The 19,623-nt window shown below is 39.6% G+C and overlaps 1 protein-coding gene across 6 annotated transcripts in view; it reads right to left on the reverse strand.

Moving 5' to 3' along the window:
* LOC121861070 (inward rectifier potassium channel 2-like) overlaps positions 1 to 19,623 on the reverse strand; it is a 93,217-nt gene that overhangs the window by 20,479 nt on the left and 53,115 nt on the right. The window contains exons 1-2 of one of the 6 annotated variants that reach the window (XM_042358606.1): positions 9,829 to 9,876; positions 4,385 to 4,687 (exon numbers count right to left, since the gene is read on the reverse strand). The exons of 3 other annotated variants lie outside the window; for them this stretch is intronic. In XM_042358606.1, the coding sequence (XP_042214540.1) occupies positions 4,385 to 4,517 (133 nt within the window). In that variant the 5' untranslated portion in view covers positions 4,518 to 4,687; positions 9,829 to 9,876. Of the gene's footprint in view, positions 1 to 4,384; positions 6,358 to 9,813; positions 9,877 to 19,623 lie in introns of those variants that run through there. 2 more of the 6 variants (XM_042358607.1, XM_042358608.1) reach the window with 2 other exon arrangements.

A 19,623-nucleotide genomic window follows, 5' to 3' on the forward strand; every position in this document is an offset into this window, starting at 1 on the left:
ATGTAGTTCCGCTGTATTCAACCTGTCGTGTGAGCTAAGCATAATTTACACATTACAAGAATTTATGTTAACTGCCCATAATATGTGATGACTGTTGATAAATGGTATGTAGAATTTCAACACTGCAAAGACTTATATACTAAATTGATTTTTAAGAAGAGAGAGAGAGAGAGAGAGAGAGAGAGAGAGAGAGAGAGAGAGAGAGAGAGAGAGACCTAAATTAGCCAAATAATGTATAGCGTTCGTTCTATACCAATAATGACATATTTTATAAATACTTGACAATAACATCATTATCGGTAAATAAGATAGCAATAAGATAACCCAGCCAGCCTACATGAGTCAAACTAGAGACACAACCACTTAGGAAACAGACTTCACATATCGCTTCCCAAGATTTGTATCAAGCATTAGGTAACTCTAGATCATGGAGGGAGAAATTAACCGCTGTATTATCACCTCATTAATATAGTTGACCACATCTCTTGACATGGTGTGGAGATGACCCCCACCCCCTCCCTCTTCCTTCTAGTGTGGTCAATAAACTAGTAATTAAATTTATCCTTAACTTGGTCACGGCGCCACAGATACCTTTGTGGAGAGAGAGAGAGAGAGATAATGGTGACGAGTTAGGCAATTTCATATCACCTTTAGCTGTGGAAATAAACGCGAATTTTTACTCCCAGAGGAATATACTACTTAACAAAATGATTTCTTAACAAGTTACTTTAAACTGATACCAAGAAACACAAAATCTCGAACTAAAAAAAATAGTCACAGTATAATTTAAGTAACAACTGTTTTAAAAAACATTTTACCGTCCGAGTGACACATAAAACGGTTATCTTATCAAATATCAGCGTGGTGAGAATTATCATCAATAACACAGTGGCAATGGGGAAAGTTCCAAGGGTTACTTACAAATAGGATAAGTAAAAACATTTTTGGGTTGGGATGGGATGGGATGATTTGAGATGAGATGGGATGGATTAGGTTGGGTTACGCAATGAAAAATAAGCTCCCCAGATTACTCACAAAGAAAGGTTTAGTACAGCAGAGAAGTTTTAAAGTTCCTCAAGCTTCTTTGTCTTATATATTGAAATCCTCGAAGTTTAATAAGAATAAAAGATTCTTAGAAATACATGGCAACAAAAGATAAGTAGTTCAGTGACCCAAAGTATCTAGATTAAGACAACACGAGGTAGATGGATAATGAGAAATACCTGATGGGGACAACACGCAACACCATTATAGTCATTCATCAGGTGAATCTTGCTACTTCTGATTGGTAAACTTCAGGCAGATATGTTGTGTATCACGTTCAGGTTCTGTTCTCCCAGTCTCGTTTACTTCTATTTTGCAACAGCCACCTCTACTTGGGTGGTTAGGTTGGGTTAGGTTGATTGGTTGATTGATTGATTGTGATAATTACATCCCAGGCGATGCAACAGCTTAGGTCATATGTCGCCGAACTAATATAAAGACTTAAAAGACTAAAAACAAACAATGCTTAACAAGGTGGGTAAATATCTCAATTAAAAGTCGCCCAAATTAACTCCTTATAATTGGCACAATGTATAAGACTTACTGTTAACTCCTTCTGCGTTTCACAGTTGTTGTCTTTTTACGTCACTCAATAGATTATAAAGTTATATACTGTACAACTTAATAAACTAAATGGCCAAGCAATATGTCAAACTATAAACTAAATGGCCAAGCAACGTGTCAAACTTTTAACTAAATGGCCAAGCAACGTATTAAGCTCTAAATTAAATGGCCAAGCAACGTGTCAAACTTTTAACTAAATGGCCAAGCAACGTATTAAGCTCTAAATTAAATGGCCAAGCAACGTTTCAAACTATAAACTAAATGGCCAAGCAACGTATTAAACTCTAAATTAAATGGCCAAGCAACGTTTCAAACTATAAACTAAATGGTCAGGCAACGTGTCAAACTATAAACTAAATGGCCAAGCAACGTTTCAAACTATAAACTAAATGGCCAAGCAACGTTTCAAACTATAAACTAAATGGCCAAGCAACGTTTCAAACTATAAACTAAATGGCCAAGCAACGTTTCAAACTTTTAACTAAATGGCCAAGCAACGTTTCAAACTATAAACTAAATGGCCAAGCAACGTGTCAAACTATTAACTAAATGGCCAAGCAACGTTTCAAACTATAAACTAAATGGCCAAGCAACGTTTCAAACTATAAACTAAATGGCCAAGCAACGTTTCAAACTATAAACTAAATGGTCAGGCAACGTATTAAAAATGGCCAAGCAACGTTTCAAACTATAAACTAAATGGCCAAGCAACGTTTCAAACTATAAACTAAATGGCCAAGCAACGTTTCAAACTATAAACTAAATGGTCAAGCAACGTCAAACTATAAACTAAATGGTCAAGCAACGTCAAACTATAAACTAAATGGTCAAGCAATATGTCAAACTATAAACTAAATGGTCAAGCAACGTGTCAAACTATAAACTAAATGGTCAAGCAATATGTCAAACTATAAACTAAATGGTCAAGCAATACGTCAAACTATAAACTAAATGGTCAAGCAACGTGTCAAACTATAAACTAAATGGCCAAGCAATATGTCACACTATAAACTAAATGGTCAAGCAACGCTAAATACGTCAAACTATAAACTAAATGGTCAAGCAACGTTTCAAAGTATAAACTAAATGGTCAAGCAACGTTTCAAACTATAAACTAAATGGCCAAGCAATATGTCACACTATAAACTAAATGGTCAAGCAACGTGTCAAACTATAAACTAAATGGCCAAGCAATATGTCACACTATAAACTAAATGGTCAAGCAACGTGTCAAACTATAAACTAAATGGTCAAGCAATATGTCAAACTATAAACTAAATGGTCAAGCAATATGCCAAACGATAAACTAAATTTCCCGGGTAAAACTCACATGACCAACACGGCAAAGACTTAGGGAAAACAAACAACTGATCATGTCACTTCCAGGATTATGTAACTGACCTCGGCCACCGTAGATAACTTGTTAGGGTGTAGTGATAAGACAATAATCTATTTTTGTGATTTGTTTTCAATAATATGCAAGCTTAGTTAATTGGTGTAGATTAAGTTGTCCTTATATTAAAAATGTCATGGGTTAGAAAAAGTGGCCACCTTATCCCTCAACCCATTATATAAAGCACGCTGTCAAATACAACTCAATGGGTTAATTAGACAAGAAGCACATCTATATTATCAGGTACAAGCAAGTGGTGACATACTGTGACCTAAGACTCCCTGCGGCAGCTCCCCGACAGTAGCAAAACAGTGGCAATAGTGCTGAAGAATACAGATGAGGGAATGTTATATAGGAAGAGAAGTGAGGACATCATCTGCTTCAGACTTGACAAATAAGTATTTGACCAGCTTTAATATCTGAGACAATGTGTTTATAATTTATTCATAAAAAGTTTCAGTAATAATAACAGTAAATCTGGTTAAACAATTCATATATGATGAATGGAACACTGCACTACACTGCTTACTCTTGATCCCCGACTGTGTTCCATCATGCTGACCACTACCAGTACTTCTACCAAACTCTGCAGACAGCCTTAACTTTCTGTGTGGACTGACAAAGAGGTTACAGAACGATTACACTGCCCTCGCCCTGGTTAGGGAAGGAGAACAATGATGTAACACGTCCAGTTTGGGGGGCACAACTGGTCATAACGAGCTTATTTGACTTTAAAACGCTGGCCCCCTCCGAGTGCGATTGTCTAACTTTAAGTACAATGTGTCCTCAAGATGCAGCCAACGTCTCCTAACGGGCCACCGGCATGTGGGTAGGGCATCAAAATCAGGTAGACGCGATACTTATGGGGGAGAATGGGAGGGGGAAAACAACCTCCCTTAATTTAAATAATTTATCCTATCACCAATATCAGCCGGGTGGTTGGTCTATACGTTAAATCGACCTTCATTGCCCTACGTTAGTACAAGAAGAATCCGCAGTACCCAGAGAATAACACCCTTCTCACATCTGACCCAGGCCGGGGATTGAACCCAGGACATTAAAAGTGAGAGTTAGGTACGTTACTGCTGAACCACCAACTCTGGAACCAACATAACAATCGCCTCTAACACCCGCTCGTTTGCCACAATGGGAGGTGCCGTGTTTGCACAAGCTAAATGTTGACGGTGATGTTTTTAGAAATAGTGGTGGAGAGACTTGGTAAGTAGGGTAACAACTAGGCTGTGTATAAATGATGTAGGAAAAGTTGGCGCAGAGATACTAACAGACACAAGTGGAAAAATAAACATAAGTGGCAAACATGGAAGGTGATGAAAGAAGCAAAAAGCAAGAATGAGAGAGAACACTAGACAAGGTGCCACTTACTGGATCTTTTAGCAATGTACTTCGGAATATTGTTGGGCTCGATGGTGACGGTAGGCGTGACCTCCATGAGAGGCAGGTCGCCGTTCACCAGCTGCTGAAGGCGTAATTCTTCACCGTTTGCCATTTCTGTCATTCTCACTTGCTTACGTTGGGTGTCTCAGTCCAAGGTGCCACCTCCTGTACGGTACACCACACTCCACAACACAGGCGAGCACCAGTCCTTTACTTCTTCCAGGTGATAAACGTGTCTTGTCACGTGACCACCACGAGCATCATCCCTCAACACACACAACCTTATCACCTCTAAAGATTTTCTTGGTGAGTCCTAGACAATACAATACACTATGTATGATATTCACACGACATCTCTGGTTCACTACAGCAGTTCGGTGTTAAAAAGGAGAATTATCGCTTAGCTCCAGGTGCCTAACACCACCACCACCAGCAGGTAACCACCGGCTTCCAAGCGAAACATTTTTTATTTAGAAAATGGAGAGGTGTGGTGGCCGAGATACATAACTAGCCTCCTATCCTAAGATCCCTGACTCACACCCAGGGCACCCCCAGTTCACCCAGTAGTAAATTAGGCACCTAACTTTACAGTTGTGGTCGGTCACAATGGCTTTTCGTGTACTGCAATGTGCTGTACCCACACTGCTTTATACGGGCCGTCAGGTTTATGGGACACATTTTCACCTTCAGAAAATACAGCAGCCTCTGGCCCACCCATCACTCAATAACATTATGAAAATACTCGTAACAAGGGAGGAATCCCCACATAGATACCTTAACCTGAAACACTGCACACAGTACAGTATATCAATAACTATGTTTACACAACAAAAATGTTTTATTACTTTCTTTCTGCAGGTGGAACAAGTCTGTATAAGTATTTCCAGGAACACACTTTATGACTGTGTGTGTGTACTCCAACACTTTTGGAATCAACAAGCAGGCGATTCACTTCATGACCTTCTATGCCAGTTGTGTTTAGAAAATTAATATCACATCACTAATCAAAACACCCCCTAAGCTCTTCCCTTCTGCATTTTTTTCCTGCATTCCAAGCTGAAAATTGATATCCTCGGTAAGACAAACATCATTGTCACTCCCGGGTTTCTCGTTTTATAGCAGTCTAAGTTATGTTACTAGAATCTTTTATAAACAAATTAAGGCTCAATATTTCGACGGGTCATTGATAGGTCGGTAAATTGGTCTAACCTAACCTACAGATCAGTGACTCATCAAAATAGGACATTTCCCTTATAAATACTTTAAATAAAATCGACAGTTGCGATGCATTAATTCTCTAAGACAAACTTTTCAATGTCTTATCTTCACACTGACCCATCCAAACCCCCCCCCCCCTTAGATTATCTCCTGTAAGAGGGGTGACCTAGCTACCTAGTGTCTCCCAAATGCTGGTAAGTATGCAGTCCTGTAACCAAGACATGTGACCAGCTAACTCCACCAGTTGTAACCAGTTAGACCATCAGACCCTCTCATGGATTCCAAGTGAGACGAGAGGCCCAGTTAGGAGTCAGAGGAGCCATAGCAAGAATCATATCCCACAGGAGTGACTTTGGGGCGTGGGGGGGGAGGGGACTAATCGTGGTTTTTTTTTATTTACCTGAAACCAATTAACATTTTTAGAAGCTAATCTCCATACAGAAACATCCCAGTCTTTTTTATCCTTGTTTTTAGTATTATCATACATCGTCACCCCTGGATGCACACCTACAATCTTTTCGAAAATGTTGAAAATTGTCGTTATTTCTACGCCACAAATCCAGTTATGATTTATCTGAAAAATTCTGTTTATACAACTTAGATAAGTATTCGGTAGGGAAATGATGTTAATTTTTCCAAGAACACGACTTAGGTGGAGTAAACGTCTGTCAGTAGTGATGATGTCAGAAGTCATACGTGGTGAGAATTTTCCTACAACCATCTTTCACAATTATATATACATCCCAAGATATGTGAACGGGAGGACACACACACACACACACACACACACACACACACACACACACACACACACACACCTTCAAGCAGGTAAGAACAAGAAAATGTGAACAACTGAGAGAACAAGAGATGATAAAACGGTGGTATTAAAAACAAGAATAAAATGGCGAAGAGAGAGAGAGAGAGAGAGAGAGAGAGAGAGAGAGAGAGAGAGAGATCGGGGTGGTATGGAAGATCTGAGAGTATAAGATATATGAGATGAAAGTCGGAGCTGCAGTAAGGAACCCGTGGCATGAACGGGCCAAGGATTCATTCTCTGATATGTTTATTAGATCAAAGAACAGGAGAAGGGACTATCCTGGTGACATGATGAACGATAACCCCAGAGAAAGAAATGCTAGAGATCGTGAGTATATAACTGAGACGGTTTCTGTATTTGAAAATTTCCCCAAGACAGAAAGATCGAGAGGAGGTGGGAGAGAAATCGCAACTCAATGACACGAGATATAGGAGACAGGGACGAGAGCGGGATATAACCTGTATCTAATCTGTGATAATGAGAGTTTATGTAAGGGACGAAAATATGAACGAGGTTACTATCAAATCTGGCGGGTGTTGTGTCATCTGCCAAAACAATACAAAGAAATGAATTTTTTTGTTTATAAAGGCATTTGTTATAGGGATATAAAATGGTAGATAATTAATGAGAGGTTTATCCCTTGTGTATGATCTCCCCTGTGAGCTAAATAAAATAGTCTGGTGTTAATAAAATAAAATATTAAAATTAGCGTCCTCGTAATGAAGGGGTTAAAACAGTTACAGAAACGACCTCATCCGTAATCCTTCTTATTAAATCTGCCTTCCCGATTTCAGATTCAAATGAACTATGAAATTTTAGGGGTTTGCAAAGTCTACTATCTGAAGGCATAGTTTTCATTCATGATATTCTGTGTTTTAACTCCTAATCTGACTTTTCAATACAATTACTTTTATTCTTTCTACTTGACTCACCCACTCACACGGTCAGACAACACCACTGGCTGAAATTATTACTCAAAGTTTAGACTCCCTCACACGGAAACCTTACAATCAGAGGTTAGGTTAGTTTTATGTCAATTGGAGCTGATATATAACAATCCTATAATTAACCTAACCAACAAGATACTAGAGCAGAACGTGTCCTAAATCTGAAATACTGCCTCATCATCCTAACACCATTGATGGAGGGTGGGGGGAGATACCCACTGGTCATTACACCTTAATATTACCCTTAAGTGAGTAATTTATATCAGAGAATGATTGAGATAAGCTGTGAATAACTACCTACCATGACAGCTTGAACCTTGGAATGTATTTGCTGTGTTTATCTCATATATCAGGGAAATATTTGGGTTAATATTGTACTCCCATGTTTCTTTACCAAGTCCTCTAGTCTAGCGGATATTAGATGTGGCTGGAGTAAAGAGGATGGATGACACCCACAACCGGTTGATATGACTGAAATAAGGTAAAAAGTGAAGATAATAATGTAAAGGAAAATCGAAAGGGATGAATGACAGGAGAAATTTCAATATAAACGCAGAACACAAGTGAAGAAGTGGATGAGAGACGAGAAAGGTTGAGTCATGGAGTCAACACTGAAGCTCCTTGGTTGGTTCGTGACCTTGTGAAACACTTAACAACACTCAGAACTTTCCGTTTGGTCTGGCAGGTGATCAAGTCTTTCTCCCGTACAAACACACATAAATGTATACACGGAAGCATTGATGCACATTTGTATACACACAAAGAGTTGTCAGCGCACACACACATTCAAACATTCACTCTAACAATAAATGACGTTTTCTAAGAATGACAATGAATGTATTTACAACAGAAACAGTGCGGCAAATACTTAATCTCTAGCTTCTAACGTATTCTACCAGATATTATATAGGACCAAGGAAACAATGACATTCATATTGCTTCGAGAAAAATATTTATATATCTTAACGAGAAGAGAAAAATTTAACAAAACTCGACATTGTAGGAAAACATTTTTATGACGTCATGTTTGGAGCGCCGGCCGGTGAGGTGAGGTGAGGAGCGGTAAGGTAAGGTAAGGAGCGGTGAGGTAAGGTAAGGAGCGGTAAAGTAAGGAGCGGTGAGGTGAAGTAAGGAGCGGTGAGGTAAAGTAAGGAGCGGTGAGGTGAAGTAAGGGGCGGTGAGGTGAGGTAAGGTGCGGTGAGGTACAGATATACGTCACCCACCTCATCTGTATTATATTTACATCTTATATATAACTTATAGTAATTAATACACTCAAACTAATACTATAAAAATTACAGTACACTATTACATGTAAACAAATATTCAAAATGACACAAATGTTCATATTAAAATACTAATGTTACACGAAGACCACAAATTGGCATAAGGCATAAGGTCCATAATGGCACCTTATGTTGGTCACCTGAGGCTCTATCTCGTTAAGGTGTGGGGCAGTTGTTGAGGTGTAAGTTACCATAACCTAACGTAACGCTACCTGGGTTAAGTTAGTGTTAGGGTGATTAATCTTAAGGTGACATAAGTTTGGGGCTAATCTTCTGGTGATCGAAAATATCAAAGTGGTATCTTAAAGGGATATGTTCACGTATAACCAAATCAAGAAAGTGGGTTAGTGGACTGGTTTATAGGGCATTGCAGTTGAACTTTATGTATTATTCTATGTAGGTTACAATGGTGATAACAGATTTAAACGTTAAAATGTACTAAACAATTCAGGTTTCAATACAATGTGCCTATGATATTTTCTACACTGGGAGTTCCGGTGTCGGGGTAGAAGTGAACTTTACACCCGTCACCAACAACACTACAAAATAACTCTACCGGTAATATAACCAGTAGAGAAATGAATACAAACTCTTCACTACTACGCTTTAACTTGTGACAAGATATGTTAGTTACCCGAGCTGTCCACTCCTCCTCACCACTACAAACACTCAACTTTCTCAAACTCTGCACAATAGTATATTTTATATGTTAAGTCATGAAAAGGTCTGATATTGTGCAACACTGTTCAATTACACACTAACTGAAAGCTAGACAATGTTTTAGTATTTCCTCAAGGCTAACTAACATTGGGTTGCCATTTTTTACGTCTGTATTTCGTATCTAGATAATTTAACCTTAAACTGCATAATCAATATACAAGGTAAATCTGCACTCGTTAGCGTGGTGCTGGTATAAACATTACTCGATGGAAGCAATCACAAGGTGTAGCAGGTATGACACATTAGTTACAAGAGACCATAACTATAGAAATGTTATGTCATCACTAATGCCCCGTGGCACTCTAAAGTTTTCACACAAAGAGTACAATCGCTGCATGATAAACTGTCTACCCAAACAACGACAGCTCATATAAGAAATAGTGGCCACAAGTAACTAAAGAACAATAAAGAGCGCCTCGGTTCACACACATAACACACACACACCACAGTACGTCTGCGCACTCCCGCAGTTTGATAAACACTGAGTCGACTTAGTCAAGCCTGTACATAGTGACGCTCACATGCAGGGTCGAACTGTGTCGGACGAGGCATTCTGTCAGTGGTGCCCAAACACACCATCCTGATGCACCTTTTATCCCTTATAAATAATATGCAGCATTGAAGTGATGATTAATAAATGATATAAACTTCTCATTCATTATAAAGGTCTAGAAAACGTTTACTTATCTTCGTTAAACTTATGAAAGTTTTTCCCACTGCGCCGAGTATGGCAGTGTCTTGCAATTATCGAGCGCCGTTTGCTATGCAATGTCCGGAATAAAGACTAAACAACGAGGGGTAACAGTGTACACCAGTAAATATGACACTCACAGCTTCCTCCACCACTTCATAACGACGGGGACCAAGTGTTCGAGTTCGTGAATCACACAACGTTACCCTGAAAAATATGGTGTATGGTGATTCTTTTGTGGTTGTAAAACGTAAGGGACACGTTGACTTGTGGAGGAAGATATGTTACAAAGAGGGAGGGAGAAAGCTAAATATAGAGAGACCAAGCGTGTGGCTCTAGGGAACTCCACGTAGGCCCGACCACACGCCAGCCCCTCCAGGTGATCACCACGCTACACCAGCCAACCAATTTTTATTCGGTGCAATATATTCACTTGATACGTACGGTAATTGTGTCGGCCTACAGCTGTAACCAGATACGAGACCAGCTGTAACCAGATACGAGACCAGCTGTAACCAGACACGAGACCAGCTGTAACCAGACACGAGACCAGCTGTAACCAGACACGAGACCAGCTGTAACCAGATACGAGACCAGCTGTAACCAGATACGAGACCAGTTTCAACCAGTTGATTCCCAGACTTTATGAACCTAAGGCAAAACATGAGGCGGGAATGTGAAATCACCAATGCGTTCTAGCAAAGGATTCCAACCCTTATGAAGCAAGTACTAGTGAATCAAGAGAGGATTCCAACCCTTATGAAGCAAGTACTAGTGAATCAAGAGAGGATTCCAACCCTTATGAAGCAAGTACTAGTGAATCAAGAGAGGATTCCAACCCTTATGAAGCAAGTACTAGTGAATCAAGAGAGGATTCCAACCCTTATGAAGCAGGTACTAGTGAATCACGGGAGGATTCCAGGATTCCAACCATTATGAAGCAAGTACTAGTGAATCAAGAGAGGATTGCGTCCATTATGAATCAAGTGTAAATCATAATTGTTGTTTATATGTCTATCACTAATTGACTGATTATATGAAAAAAGTAAAATTAATCTTTTCATAACATTTTAGTATATTTGTAATTTAAAAAAAGATATTTCAATTATACTCGAAGCTCTTGAGTTGATAGGTTAGGTTAGGTTAGGTTCCCTCCAACACTGGCAAGAAACAACCATCTGCTAACTTATTCATTTTCATGGACGTTCACTTCACTGTTTTTAGCTGACAATAGCCTGAGGAACTCCCTGAGTCTAAAGTGAGTGTGTGTGTGTGTGTGTGTGTGTGTGTGTGTGTGTGTGTGTGTGTGTGTGTGTGTGTGTGTGTGTGTGGGTGTGTGAAACAGAGAAACAGAAAGTGAGAGAAGAGAGAAAGAAAGAAAAAGAAAGAAAGATATAACTTGTCATCTGAAACCTAACACTCTTTACACACCACTCGATCACTCACAACTATCTTGGGTTACAACCGATCTTTTTTATGACATTTTTCTAACACTTCCATTCTGGGACCAAAATGTCCTTATTAATTAGTTATCTTAAGACACCTCCATCACTCATTTACTTAAATAAAAACAAATAAAAAATTATACTGTATATATATATATATATATATATATATATATATATATATATATATATATATATATATATATATATATATATATATATATATATATATATATTATATATATATATATATATATAACTTTCAGGCTTGACTATTAATGACTCTGTAAACTCTGGAAATCTATGAATATTGGAATGTTTGGTTAGGAGATATCTCTCTCTCTCTCTCTCTCTCTCTCTCTCTCTCTTTAGCATCTCATTTTTTCTTACTTTCAGCTGTGCATTTCTTTCTCAAGATCAACCTGATGGCATGACACAAGTGGTAAGAGTTTCAGCCAAACACGCACATCACGGCTGGTGGAGCGAACACACACAGAGTTGCTTGGTCACCCTTCACTGCTGCCATGCCCTACCCACCTTCACTGTGTGTGTACTCGTCATTGGCCAAGGTTAATGATTATCTTGGCATTAATTCCAGATTTCTACACCAGGAGGTGACTGCATAACGTAGCGATGGTAAGCGGCGAAGAATAATAACAACCATTCTTGTCATAATCAACTGGCACCAACAAATGTCAATAACAATGACTTACAAACGCTGTTCTTATCATACTATCCAAACAATCACTGTAATTCATTTTCCTTTATTGTAAATGTGGCCACATGTGTATTTAAATGTACTCTGATATATGTACGTTTGTTTTGGTGGGAATAAAGACCAAGTTAAATTTCAGCAGCATCACCAGAGCCGAGTACCAGGATCTACCAGGCACCCCGCACCACCTTTTCTGAGAACACCCCTCCAGCCTGTCTGACCCTCCCCACCACCAGGTCAAACAAGGGCAAGACTGATGGTCGAAATCTAAAATAATTATTAAATCACACCTATCACACACACCGACATGACCTGGATAGGGACGATAAGTGTAATATGACAATGTGTAGATAGAAAAGTTAAGTGACAGGTTAATACTTTATTTACAGCCCGCCATGTACTATTCTATTGTGTCATTGCCTCGGTTTCACCACATCACCGAGCCTTGAAACACTGAGCAGGACCGTTCTGTGGTACTGTGCTGAGATACCCATCAAGGTGTTGTGAAGGTGTTTGTTGGAGTCAAACTGACGACCTCGAAGCAATTATTTTAGTTTTAGGAAATAAAGGAGAGTCACAGGGAGCCAATTTAGTAGGGTTCGGTGTACTGACCACCACCACTACCCGATAACTCTGGACAAACACGGCTGGTGGAGATCCGTCCACCGTCAATGAACTCTGAGAGTTGTTTCTTAGTGTTTTCAATACAGCTGGCATTTCAGCCCCAGGCAATACTGTAATAGTTTTTGGTAAGAATGTATTTCCCCGGATACGCAGTAGTCATAAAAGATGATATGCATCACGTACACAGCACCGCCGTGTATTGAAGTTTTTCTGGTGGAACCTAAAGAGCTGCAACCGTTCAGTAAGGGAATCCGCGAATAATGTATGAACGGGCCTCACACACATTCCCAAACTTTCAGCAACGACTGTAATTGTTCGACGGCGACATTCACATTTATACGTCAGCTTGAACTCTCACTTCCGGTTTGAGGTCAAAGAAAACCCTGCCTTTCTTCGACTCATCTTCAAATCCATTGTGTCCGGATGAAGTTTTTTAGCACCATCCAAAAACTCATCTCGAGACACGCCTCTGGGTGGTGTGGTCAGTTTCTGTTACTGTTTTACTGAGAACTAAATGACCCAATAAAACACTTAGTGATAACACATTCTCTAACTTATCCTTCCAAATCGGTTCTTGTAACATTATTCAGTCGTCAGTTAAGGACCAGTTTAATAAGTGGTTAACCCTCGTACCTAAACCTAGCGTCACGGGCAAGAGGACGTCACAGGGATGAAATAACAATGATACACTTATTGTTAGTGTGTTTGTTTGAGCCGAGTAACAGCAAAAAGATGACCCCTGTTCCATCTCTCTATGCGTCAATGTTTTTCTTCCTCTTTCCCATAAGAAACAAACAAAGATTAGAAATGTGTGTGTGTGTGTGTAACTGTCAAAGAGCCGTAACTGCATTCAGAACCATCGAACCGTAACACCCAGACAATAAGCGCGTGTGTGCATCAGTTATACCAGTCTTCTCCCAAAAATCGTGTTTTCCTAAAGAACTGTTCGTCGCAGAGAAACGGGTTTTACCAATGGATAATAGATTAAAAAAAGTTAGCCTAAAAACACCTGAAAAACGATGTGTCTATAATGAGAAAGGTCTTCCACATAATCGCATATTCTGAAAAATCGAAAGTTAAAAGAAAAAACACAAAATTATGCCTGAAATGTTATGTCCTTCCATTGACCTAAACCCGTGAGACTTTGTGGACACGTTACTGTCTCTCGTGATTATAAATACTAAGATTATTAGTGTTGGTCTTGATATGAGTTATGATTTGGACAATATTTTGACCTTTCACCTCAAACAGTGACCTTGACTTTTGACAGAGACATGAGAACTTTGTCTATTGAGGAGAGATTCTTGTGGAGTCTTGTTCAACTACTTGTACTGATATAAGATTCATATTCCAGACAATGTTTTGAACTTTGACGTTAGGGCTGTCACCTTGACGTTTATCACACACCACCACCCACACAAAACACGCCTCTGTGCACAGTCTCCCAGTGGTATCTACTTAGTACTTAATTTACTTAGTAATATTTTGGACGAAAGCTGTAGGTTGCGGACTTGCGGCTTTACTTACAGGTTAGTGACTTTACTTGCGGAAGTTGCGGGCTAGCGACTTTACAACATATATTCAGAGGTCAAGTCGTACAAGAAATACTGATCTATACGGTGCTTGTCCAGTCTTTCTATAATGTCAAAAGTCTGGAGGTAGTTAATTATGTTTACGTCAGCTGCTTCATACGACCATAATGCGAAGAGGTGCTACTGTGTCTCAGCTCGGTGTGAGGACACGCCTTGAACAACTCAAAACTGTGACCTTCATCTAATATAACGTCAAGGTCCTGTAAAAAAAAAAAAAAACTCCTGTCGCTCACTCCATAACTTTGATGACTCTTTGTATCATTTAAAACCAAAAATGTTAAATATTTTCATGATAACAGTAAGGATCAGAGTTACGGCCGAAACGTCTCCAAGATCATTAAATGAAAAACTCGACGCGTTTTTCTACAGTCAGGGGGTTTCCTCCGCGTGCCTTCAGCGGGTCACTCCTCCCTCGATCCCGCTTGAACAACAAACACGCTAAGCATGTTGACAGGAAACTTAACAGGGAATTATCTAAAAGAGATTAATGTAATCTTGGTCGGCAAAGCTTATCTCAAATTTCCTCCTTAACCCAAGATAACAAAACAAAGACAAATAAATCTTCAACACAGCCATACGTCACAGGATACGTGAATTAGTTTATAATGTACACAGGAAAGAGTGCTGGGTCAGAGGTGGGGGACCGCGGGTGTAAATATTTTATCAGGAAAGACAAGAAGGCTGAGGTGCAACGTACTCAGTAATTACCAAAACAGTTTAAAATCTGAAGTCAGCGTGGTTAAGGTGCCTCCGGGATGTATTAACAAGTCATCTCAACTCTACAATAAACACTACATGAATACACTTCCTGCCACAGTGCTTGTATAACACATCTGACAACTGCAATGTAAGGCAAACACACACAACAATCTTACTCCCTAGTCATGAAAATACACACACACACACACACACACACACACACACACACCCACTCTACCCACACAACACACCCACACACACACACTCTACCCAGTACGTTACCGAGCCACGTCGTGTAGATGCTACCACAACTGTATAAGCCTGAATAGCTGTGTAAGGCCACGAAAGTGTGTTGTTCGCTGTGTGTATAATCCTACCTGGACGAGTAATCATGTAAAAGTATACTAATATATGGAAGGTCAGCCAGTGTCCAGCTCGAGGTGTGACGTTATGTAGGCCACCAGGCATCCCACACTCAGCCTGTCTTTGGGTGTACTGTATTTGACTAATGAATGACCCCACATGACCGTCCTGATGCTATAAATAATAACTATAAACTTAGAACTATTATTAGAACGGGATGCTGTAGCGATGATTGAGAAAACTAACCCCAGCACTGAGGATAATGACCATGATGTGTTCTCAAATAAATCCGGGTGTGATAATAAGATATATAGAGTGTGTGGAGAACTGACATTAGAAATCTGTTTAGAAAGTTTTATGTTTATATGTGTAATCCTCCTAAACCTACAGGAGGGATACAATGATCATGAGATTTGGGGCCACACGACTGTTTGGACATCATTTGTGGCCATTGATTCCCATTATGTCAGCCCGTGTGTGTGTGTGTGTGTGTGTGTAACAATAACAAATTCACTATCCTTAACTATTCAATATTTAAAAGCAGATATAGTTGCATAAGAATTACTAGTTATCAATTCATTAATAATATGACGCCATCTATGGGGTATAGAAGTACAATAAAGTTAAAATATAATGTGTAACTAAAGATCAATAAAGTTATGAGATAAAATAATGTCTGAGCCTTGATATTCTTGATGTGGGTTTAACGTGACTCTAATATGACAGTGTGATGCCCTTGAGGATCCTGGATAGTTGCCAGGCGAGAACTGATAAGTCGTTTTCACATCATTCACTTATTTAGAGAGAGAGAGAGAGAGAGAGAGAGAGAGAGAGAGAGAGAGAGATTGAACACCATTAACGTTACCTGCAGGGTTAGGTTAAGTTAGCGTTAAGTTAATCATTAGGTGAGTTACTAAACTGGAGTGTCTAATCTTCAGGTTTTCCTACGTCTCCTACACAGCTGCGAATGAAAATGTCAAAAACAAAACAAAACAAAGAGCGTTACGTCCACACACAGCTTGCACTACCCTCACCCACCACCTCAGGGGCGATAGTATAGAAGCTCCACCGAAACAAAAAAGCGATTTCGTTTCGCTCTTTTTAACAAGATTTGGAGTGAGGGGAGGTTGGGAGGAGAGGGAGAAGGAGGAATAAAAGAGACGAAGTGCAGGGAGTGGAATGATGGTATAAAGAAAGGAGGGTGAGAGGTAACAGAAGAGGGCAGAGAAGGATTAAAGGGAGAGAGAAAAAATAATGAAAGTTAGTGGGAAGGTATAAAAATGAGAGAGAGAGAGAGAGAGAGAGAGAGAGAGAGAGAGAGAAACTAATAAAGCTACCTGGACCCAAAGACATTCACTGAAGGTTAAATCACACGGAGGGGAAAATCCCTGAACCTGTGCCCACATTCACAAGGGTTCTTACAATAAAATATCTTCCTCGTAACTGAAGGTGTAAAAAGACGCACCGTACTAGTTGTCTTACTGAAAAAAAAAATAAAAATAAAAAAGGAATAAATAAAAATAAAAAAATAAAAACAAGAGTCAAAAGTATAATGAAAAACTATTATAAGACTTCAAATAAAACTGGATAATTACAATACAGTAAAATACAGAAGCGTTGATCATTACACTACAGTGGGATAATTATAATGCACTACGATACATCATTCCAGGAAGGGAGGAACACAGGAGGAGTAAGAGGAGGAAATCAAGAAGAAGGAAGAGACGGAGGAGGAGAAGGAGGAGGAAGAGAGGGAAAGTAGTGGTGGTGGTTGTGGAGGACATGTTGTTTTGCGGGCGGTAGTGCTGTGTACAGAAATAATCCTTCACCAGCACCAACAACCTTACTCAACACCTTGGACTAGTGACCTCCTTATTTTCCTCTTATTCTCTCTCTCCTCTCCTCCTCCTCCTGCCAGTACACTTCCATATATGTCATCATCCACACTCCTTCCCACTCACTTCAATCTCCATCCCTCAACCACGTGCACCACCACCATAACCTCCCACTCGCTATTAGAGCCTTCCCACTCAACCTCTTCCGTCACCCCACCACCGCCACACGTGCCATTTGTCCTGTGGTTAAGTTCCTCTCTTTACGTTTTGGGGGGGTACAACCTTTGCCTCGTTCACACCTGATGAATCTTTGACTTCTCTACAGCCAGTTAAGATTGCAGGACCTGAGTCACCCTTCTATTCTGCCGTCATTTAGGGAGTGTACAGTAGGTCCTGTTTCCTCTACTGTCAATTGGGATGGACAGATGTGACCCTTCTACCGTCAAATGAGTAAGACCTTTATCCCAGAACTTTCTCTATAAAACTGTCCCTAAAAAGCGCCCCAGTTTCTTCAGGATTACATGACAAGAAAAACACAATACCTACGAAGTGACTTTGCCTTACATCAAGTAATGAATCATAATTTAATATTCAAGACCTTACGACTCTTCGCCTTTAATGACGTACAGTACCTCGACTTAGCAAGAACCTGCAATTATTTTCTGTGGTTGATGATTCCGGACAATCACAAGATAAAAATATATTTCCTTGGTATATTTCTTTAACTCGTATTTATGTTAAAATTCACTTACTCATTCTTTTATTTAAGAAACTACAAATATATTCCCAAAGACAGACTGAAAATATATTCCAATCTTAGAAGTGAGATAGATAAATTAAACTACTGTATACACGCTGAAGGCAATATTGCAGACCTCTCGCCCCAAGACCTCCATCCCGAACAACAAGTTTCAATGTGTTGACTGACCTCGGGAGTCAGGTGACGTATGTAGCTCGTCCTCCACCACAAAAACAGAGGTTGTTTAGACGTCTCTTGGTGTTTGGATCGACAAAGTACCTTGAGGAAGTTACACATACAAAACAATGGGTATGTATTCCATCACTGTCTGCACATAACTGTATTCATCACCATGTTTGCTGTGACTTACCACAGGCAGCATTGTAAAGACCGCACCAGGGTCGTCCGTGTTTTACAACCCTCCTGCAGATATAAGGAAAACGTCAAAAAGAAGAATTGAGGTACATGTGGGAAATGACGCCGTACATAGCCGTGTTATGAATGTGAAACCTCCTCGGGGGACTATGTCGATGCTAACACCGACAAACACTGTAAATACCCTGCATGCTCACGAGTAAATTATGACTCTGATCGTTTACTTCTTGTTCTCAGAATAAATAAGACGCCTCCTTTGGTCACACACAGCATATAAAATAGTCTATAATTAAGCATAATAGAGATGTCTGTTACCACAGGCCAGGCAGAGAGACATGTAATATTAAACAAAAGACGCGGCCAACTTGATAACTAGTACAGCACACACGCTGCCAGGATCGTACAATGCAAAAACTTGTTTCATCACAAACCCCAATAACTTATTACCAACACCAGATGCTAAAAGTTTCATTCACCACTTAGTCGGCGACGTCAGCTAGTCTTAAAAGGAAGTCCTCCGTTAAATGGGTTGAACCAAGCATAAATATTTTAGCCACGTTAGTCAACGTTAAGAATGTCTTGCATGCCTTAAAGGTTATACCAAGGAGGAGTTTTTCCCATGCACTCGACTGGTTCACTCTAAATGCTCCTCACAAGTAACTTAGGATAAATTTTTGGCTACAATTTGTGTGTATGACTGTGTGTTCATACCAAAGAATATACTACAGGTCTGGCTCCCTCGAAAATGTATGCCATGATAGTACTCTCAGTTAAGAGCGTCCTTGCCACACACAGTTCACTATAGTGGCGAAAACGTGGGCCAGTGTTTACATACTCCCTGCACGTGGTCTCCCCCAGCGACTCTGAGCCACAAGGTCAACACACCTGGGCCAGTCTGCTCTTTGCGTCTTACCTTGTACTTCTCATTCTCACAAAACTCTTCCTGATCACTGCATCATCAATCTTTTGGGGGACTACAAGTATGAGTTACACGACCCACTTCCCCATGTCACTGTATGTAGTGATTATCTCGATATATATTGCACAGTGTTCAACTTTTGACTAGTATTTTTTCCAATGAACTTTAAAGTATTATTATCATTTAGCATTATTATTATTATTATTATTATTATTATTATTATTATTATTATTATTATGTGT

This window comes from Homarus americanus, unplaced genomic scaffold (assembly GCF_018991925.1).
Source record: "Homarus americanus isolate GMGI-L3 unplaced genomic scaffold, GMGI_Hamer_2.0 scaffold52806, whole genome shotgun sequence".
Classification (NCBI taxonomy): Eukaryota; Metazoa; Arthropoda; class Malacostraca; order Decapoda; family Nephropidae; genus Homarus; species Homarus americanus.